Below are 7,082 nucleotides of genomic sequence, written 5' to 3'. Positions count from 1 at the left end.
GTGATTGCCATTTCTTAATCTTTATGATGTTAATGGCTTTTAGATTGTTGCTAATGGATTCACTGGTATTGATGTTGATAAAATGGATTATTTTGCTTGTGATGCTCGTAGTGTAGGACTACCTAAGAGTTTTGATTGGAGGTATGGCTGAATTGTCACAATAATGCATTGTTTGACTTATAGACGCTTTACACGAACAGCAAAAATTATTTGCGTCAAAGATGAAAGAAATGAAGAATTTCGTCACATTTGTTCAAAAGATAAAGTATAAATATTAATGATTGATTTTTTCCTTTTACTTTTATAGGATGCTCCATCTCTTTATGAAATGTTTCATACAAGGACTTTGCTTTACCGTTCTGTATACAGGCACAAGACTGTTATTATAGTGGAAGACTTGTAAGTTTAAGAAATTATTATTGTTCAAAACAGCAATGATTTTTCTATGCATGTAGAATGAAGAAAGCTTTGAGAAAAGCTAATCATGTCATTTGTGTTAATGGCTACCCTTTACTTGAATACTGGAAGAATGTTGATGCATTTCTCACTTTAAACGACACAATTGAGGACTATATACTCCAATTATGTGATGAAAAATTGGTATGTTAATTCCTACACTATCATTTGTGATTATTTCATTTATATTTTTGTACAGTCTCCTCCATTGCCTCCACCAAATGCACCAGCTACTGAGCTTTTTGATGCTAAAAAATTTTTTCCAGAATTACTGAAAGGCAACTACCAAAGTTTGTAGATCGTACAGGAAATGAGTCAAATGATTATAAAAAATTAGCTTGTGACTTTGTCCTTAGTAAGGGGCTAAAAATAAATGAGAGTTACTTAGAATCAAAAGTAATTAATTATTTTTACTTTTTAAAAGCATATTAGTTTGTATTCAAGGAAGTTATTTTTAATTTTGGAAAGAGAGGGGAAGACCCAATTATGTCACATTACTTTTACAATAAAGAGAAGTCTGTTGTCATGCCCAAACCTTACAAGTTTAAGAAAGAAGAGGTAAAAATATAATTCATGAATGTATCCATATTGCTTCATTACAGGTATCTTCATTACTGCCTCATCAATTAGATGAAACATAACTATTGTGGTATTATGACGTGACTGAGCATGATAAGGAATGTACTAGCAAAAATGAGGCAAAAACTGGCAGTGCCATCATGGAAATTTTATTGCAATACTTCACCTCTGAGGCAAATAAATAACAATAAAATTTGTCATGTTATCAAGTTAAAAATGAATTTTTACATTTTTTAGATTTGAATTTTATTTTTTTAAGATTAATTAACTTTTATAACGTTAACTAATATCTGGCGGACAATCCTAAAATCACAGCTATTTTGAATAAAAACTGTATCATCATCAATCTTAATGTACTATTGATTATTTGGTGTGTTATAATATACCATATAGCGAGAAATTTTGGAGGGAACTAAATTTGGTGAATTTAGCATTTTATAGTCATTTGCCAAAATAGAATTGGCCATTTGAGCCATTTTATGCATGCTCAATGGCACGTGGCCACTAATTTACATCATTATTTCATTTCATTAGGTTACTGCTTCAAAAGGTGAAGAATATGCTAAATGAGTGAATGCCATATTCATGGAGTGCAGTGCCAAAGATGACACCAATGTAAAGGACCTATTCTCTAGAATAGGTTAGAATACATGTACATGTAGTGATACTTTATGTAAACATGTATTTAATTTCTTTCATTCTCACCTCTCTCCTCTAGCTGATACTATACCATTAGATAAATTAAATGTTGATTTAAAATTCGGTACAATCAAATTAAACAGAAAATCTGGACACTCAAGCTCAGGTTGTTCCTGTTAAAATGAGAAGCACACACGAATAATTTATCACACATCCAGAGGGAAAGGACATCATATCTTATTACATGCATCAATTCAACATCACTACTCACCAGCTGGTACATATAGTCCGTTATATGGAGCAGCTGTGGATTAACGTTTGTGTATGGAGTGACACGAAAGCAATGATTATAATTAATAGCTCATCAATTTTATTACTTAATAACTATTATTATTATTATTATTATTATTATTATTATTATTATTATTATTATTATTATTATTATTTAGAATTTTATGTGACAGTACAAGTAGCTGCAGTTGAATAGTAGATTTAACTCAGCAGAAAAAGCTGCTGCATACATCCTTCTACATATCTGCATTACACTTGATCTAATAATCTTATTGCCACATTTCAATGACAAAATGGAATTAAAGAAAAGGTTTTTATTAATAAAACAATCTCATTGTAATGTCAGCATTAAAGTTTTTTGTTAGTAGAAAAACACTCTATCTTTTATGATATTATAGTCACAATATTCTGTGCATATATCTTTGTCGTCATCATGTAGATAGAGTTTGATTTTAGTATTAACTAATAACGATTGAAGAATTAGCATTATTCCATCAGATGATATCGAAGTGCCTGCTAAATCTAATACTTCTAATATTGAATTTTTGATTAGGTCAGAAAGACTTTGCGAAATAGCAGAGGTAACAAGAATATTTCTCTGGAAGCTTAGTCCTTTAAGTGTATTATTTTGTAGCAATACATTTGTAATGTCAGCAACTGCTTTGTCATCAATGGAACAGTTACAAAGATATAAACCTTCTAGCGATTTATTATTAGCCAGTAAGTTACATAAGGATGAGATGCAGTCCTGCGTTAGTTGAGTGTCACGTATTGTCAAGGATCTCACATTTTCATTTTGTAATAAAACTGGCAACAGATCGAACACAACATCAGGAGATGATTTGATTATCCTTATGCTACGATGCTTGCTTGTTAATAGAGAAACTACTTCTTGACATTGTATTAAAGATGGAGAGGTCAGTTGAACACCATCATCATACCACCTAATTGCTTTAGGCGTTCCTAATACACAAACAATTATAATTAATAATTATTGTATTATCAAGTATAATTCTCTACTATCATTATTTTTAATGGCTATTAAGGCAATGAAAACTTCTGTCTACATTTTGTGGATTTTATGCTTTAAAAGTTTTGTTTCAAAAAATTAATACAAAAACTACAAAATACTCTATAGATTATTAGTACATATAAATATATCTTACCATGTTCTTTTTTTCTAAGTTGATCTAGCAGAGCTGAATCTTTTTTAATTAATGATAAAAAGAGACTTGCTCTCTTAACATTGTTGCTTGTCTTAATTTCCTTGATTTTAGGTATGTCAACGTTTTCTGTCATTGCATAATGAAATAGCTCAAGTAATTCTGATGTTGACAGTTCACTCTCTTCATCTTTTTCAATTAAGTAACTAGGAACAAGCCTCTCTTCATCAGTATCTAAAGATCTTGCTAGCCACCATTCGTTAGTACGCTCTTCCTTGACCTCAAATTTCTCTCCTTCCTTGATTGAAAGCTGATTATTTTCTTCTTGTTTCCAGTCTTTAGTAGCTACATAAACTGCTTTTGGTCGATCAATATATTTTGAAGGCTGATCCTTTCCTAAAATACCAGTACTAGTCATTATGTTATTATAATGCAATACATACTAAGAGTTTCTTTCAGTTGTTGTAACTGTTCTATCTCCTTTTCTCTTTCAATTAATGTTTTCTCTACTTCAATCAATGTTTCTTCTATCCCTAGTCATTAATAATAGTCATTAATATAAATCAACAATTAGTTGCTACTTATAAAAAATATTGACTCTCATAACAATAAATATTTTGTGTATTATTTAATTGCATGTAAGAAGGACCAGTATTAGTATTGAGTATATACAATCATCCTCCTACTATAACAAATTAATGTACAACCAATAATGATACTCTAAACACAGCTGTACTGTATTGTCATTATACAGTATTAAGTATGTCTGTATATATACCTGTTTTACCTGTTTTGCTTTGAAGAGATGATCGTAAATGATCTATTTCCATTTGCATTGCTTTTGCCATCTTCTTTTTACTCTCTTCCTTCTCAGACTCTAAATAATAAAAATGAACCAATTAAATTATTAGCAAAAACAATCAGCTATATCATGTATTTATTCAAATTTCATGCACATGACAATATTCAAAAATTTCATGTCTCAAAACATGAATGTCATTATACTAGATATGAGATACCTTTAAATCATCAATAATTATAATTAATAATAATTAGTATATACCTAATGTGTCTATTGTACCCTTCAATTTAGCATTCTCCTCAAGTAAAGCATCTGTCTCCAGTTTCTTCATTAGACTCTTCACCTCCTATCAAATATTAAAGTATACTATTAATTTATATACACATACATTCACTAACCTCATCAATTCCATGTTCATCATACACAGTATAGTAACCAATAGTTAAACTAATCGATCCCATCTCCTTTAGCATATCAACATTATCTCTAGCTGTCACTAGTAAACTCTCCATTGAATACAGATCCTTGAACATTTTCCATAGGAGGGCTCTGATACTGGAGAGAGAATGCCCACTTGGAATCTTATTTCAGAACAAACCTGATCATCTCACAAGTGAGGAGAGAAGAGGATAATCTCTTAAGCTGACAATTACAAAGCATTGTTAATTTTTTCTTGCAGAATTCATCCAAGTGTGTCTGATAAGCTAATATCTTGTCTCCAGCATCTTGTATTGAGTATTTTTTCACTATAGTCTCCAATAGAGCAACATTAGTGATAGAACACTCATCCTCAATCACTTCCATTACATCATCAAAGCTATTAGCATGTTTTAATCGAGGCTTTAAGCTTCGACGACACCTTCCAAGAAAGGTTTTAAGGTGATTTAGAGATAGAATTGATTTTTCAATGAGAGGAGCAATATCATCAATAAGTGTACCAAGCATATCACCCATTCTATCAAACTCAGCTTTATCATCAGGATAAAATATGACAGTCTTTAGTTTTACTGCACCTACAAAGTATAATGACATTAATTCGGGTAAACCTTAGAGTTACTTTTAATTATGGGTACTAAATTTTTGCAATTTTAGCATGTGGTAGATTTTTATTTATCCCAAACACAAAATTTGCAATTATAGCACCCGTATTTAAAAGTAAACATTGTTAATTTGTTCTCACAGAATTTATCCAAGTGTGTCTGATAAGCTAATATCATGTCTCCAGCATCTTGTATTGAGTATTTTTTCACTATAGTCTCCAATAGAGCAACGTTAGTGATAGAACACTCATCCTCAATCACTTCCATTACATCATCAAAGTTATTGGCACCTTTCAATCGAGGCTTTAAATATTGACGACACCTTCCAATGTAGGTCTTCAAATCATTGACAGACGGTATGGCTGCTTCAATAAGAGGAATAATATTGTGAATAAGTGTACCAAGCTTATCATTCATTCTATCAAACTCAGCTTTATAGCCAAGAAAAACTATGACCTCTACTACACCTATAATATAGTGTAATGACATTGAATTGGGTATAATTAATGTTACTAACCTTGTGCAGTAGCATCAGTATTGGTAGTTACTTGAGTCTCACTACTACTATCTTGTAATTGTCCAGATCCTGTATTTATTATAATAGTCAATGTATAAGTATAGGTTATACAACAAGGTCGAGGTTTCCATGGGATTTACATGTATTTTACCGCGGGAAAATAATCCCATAGAAATCAAGACCGAGGTGAATAACAGACTTCTGCCATGCCAAACCAGTCAGACAAACACAAACAGGCTTCATTATGTTGCCAAAAAAACAAGCGCATCTTTTCAGTTGGTTAGTATAAAGGGCAATACACACAGGTAACTTAAAAGGCTATATGTTAAGACAGGAAGTGCTGTATAAACCAATGGCCACCATTTAAGTAAGGTAGGATTAGTAAAATTTCTATTCTTACCTTACCTAAACGGCTGCAATTGGTTTATATAGCTCTTCCTGTCAAGCCTTAAGTTGCCCAAAAAAGGGCTAACTTAGAAAAACTTGGTTACATTCTAATTATATTCTGTGAAATGACCAAGTTTAGTCATAATAACAGGAACTACAGTAGCAGTGTAGCACTATGTACAGTTATTTTACAACAATGAGCAATATGATAAATAAGCTTTAATGATTGCTAAAGGAACTTGCATGACATACATCACCCAATAAATTGTAATTGTAACAACAAGGTGAAGGTATCTATGCATCAATTGATCATACCAAGGGCTGAAGGTATAATAAATGCCATAGAGCGAGAGTTAGAAATAGTCAGTCTATTTTTAAGCAGGAGGTTAATAAGTAATTTCTCGGACTACTTATTAACTTCCGACTACCCAGAAATTTACTCATTAACCTCTGACTACATACCTGCAAATTTTTTATAGTGCCAATAAATCATTTATTTATGAACCTAAAATCAAGCAATCTGATTGGTCAATTACAAGTAGGCATGGTAGAAAGTACTAATTTTTTGCAATTTTAGCATGTGGTAGATTTTTTATTCATCCCAAACGCAAAATTCATAATTATAGTACCCGTATTTAACAGTAACCTTAAAATGTTACTGACCTTTTGCAGTAGTATCAGTATTGGTAGTTACTTGAGTCTCACTACTACTATCTTGTAATTGTCCAGATCCTGTATTTATTATAATAGTCAATGTATATATGTTATATTATATCATTACTTGAAGATGTTGAAGTACTTGCTTGTTGACAAGATGGCATCACTGTTACTGCTGAAGGAAATGACTTTCCTATTGTATTAGAATATAAATAAGTTAAGTGTATTTATAAAACTGTTCATTTACCATATTCCATTATTATATCACTAGCTAAAGACACTGCTTCCTTTGATTTCATTAGAATGCTTGTCAGAGTACATAACTTGCTATGATCTTCAGCTACAGCACTTAATATTAGTAACATTGGATCTCCTACCAATGAACAACCGCAACTCTTCACTTCTGTTAATGTATCCTTAGATATCAATCCCTCTGTATGTAAGAGATCAACTGATTCCTCAGTAAGAACAACTTGAGCTAGTCTATCAATATAACACTGTAATATCTCACTAACAGGATCTGCCACTAATAAAAATATAAATAAAATATA

At 31.3% G+C, this 7,082-nt stretch overlaps 2 protein-coding genes and 1 long non-coding RNA gene across 5 annotated transcripts in view; 1 reads left to right on the top strand and 2 right to left on the bottom strand.

The window, feature by feature from the left end:
* LOC109588911 (uncharacterized) overlaps positions 1 to 4,795 on the bottom strand; it is a 6,516-nt gene extending 1,721 nt beyond the window's left edge. Inside the window, exons 1-7 of one of the 3 annotated variants that reach the window (XM_020005011.1) lie at positions 4,529 to 4,795; positions 4,329 to 4,485; positions 4,192 to 4,276; positions 3,916 to 4,005; positions 3,572 to 3,661; positions 3,132 to 3,524; positions 2,304 to 2,928 (exon numbers count right to left, since the gene is read on the bottom strand). In XM_020005011.1, coding sequence (XP_019860570.1) covers positions 2,327 to 2,928; positions 3,132 to 3,524; positions 3,572 to 3,661; positions 3,916 to 4,005; positions 4,192 to 4,276; positions 4,329 to 4,485; positions 4,529 to 4,734 — 1,623 coding nt within the window. In that variant the 5' untranslated portion in view covers positions 4,735 to 4,795 and the 3' untranslated portion in view covers positions 2,304 to 2,326. Of the gene's footprint in view, positions 1 to 2,303; positions 2,929 to 3,131; positions 3,525 to 3,571; positions 3,662 to 3,915; positions 4,006 to 4,191; positions 4,277 to 4,328; positions 4,486 to 4,528 lie in introns of those variants that run through there. The other 2 variants (XM_020005012.1, XM_020005013.1) reach the window with 2 other exon arrangements.
* On the top strand, positions 484 to 1,226 carry LOC109588912 (uncharacterized). The gene is made up of 3 exons (XR_002188429.1): positions 484 to 600; positions 656 to 1,014; positions 1,059 to 1,226. It is a non-coding gene; the product is annotated as an uncharacterized LOC109588912 (long non-coding RNA).
* LOC109588910 (uncharacterized) lies at positions 4,734 to 7,062 on the bottom strand. The gene is made up of 7 exons (XM_020005010.1): positions 6,779 to 7,062; positions 6,656 to 6,724; positions 6,538 to 6,606; positions 5,488 to 5,556; positions 5,427 to 5,431; positions 4,779 to 4,926; positions 4,734 to 4,747 (listed from the first exon to the last, which is right to left on the bottom strand). The coding sequence occupies exons 1-7, from the start codon at positions 6,894 to 6,896 to the stop codon at positions 4,734 to 4,736; spliced, it is 492 nt and encodes a 163-aa protein (XP_019860569.1). The 5' UTR covers positions 6,897 to 7,062.
* Positions 7,063 to 7,082: the final 20 nt, after the last annotated feature.

This window comes from Amphimedon queenslandica, unplaced genomic scaffold (genome assembly GCF_000090795.2).
Source record: "Amphimedon queenslandica unplaced genomic scaffold, v1.1 AMPQUscaffold_11775, whole genome shotgun sequence".
In the NCBI taxonomy this organism is placed as follows: Eukaryota; Metazoa; Porifera; class Demospongiae; order Haplosclerida; family Niphatidae; genus Amphimedon; species Amphimedon queenslandica.
The sequence above is the reverse complement of the archived record's forward strand: the minus strand, read 5'-3'. Positions and strand labels throughout refer to the sequence as shown.

Coding starts and splice junctions, on each gene's coding strand:
- LOC109588910 (XM_020005010.1), bottom strand. CDS start 6,896: ATGTTACTAATATTAAGTGCTGTAGCTGAAGATCATAGCAAGTTATGT. Junction 6,725..6,778: donor TGATATAATAATGGAATATG/GTAAATGAACAG, acceptor CTAATACAATAG/GAAAGTCATTTCCTTCAGCA. Junction 5,557..6,537: donor TACTGATACTACTGCAAAAG/GTCAGTAACATT, acceptor TAATAAATACAG/GATCTGGACAATTACAAGAT.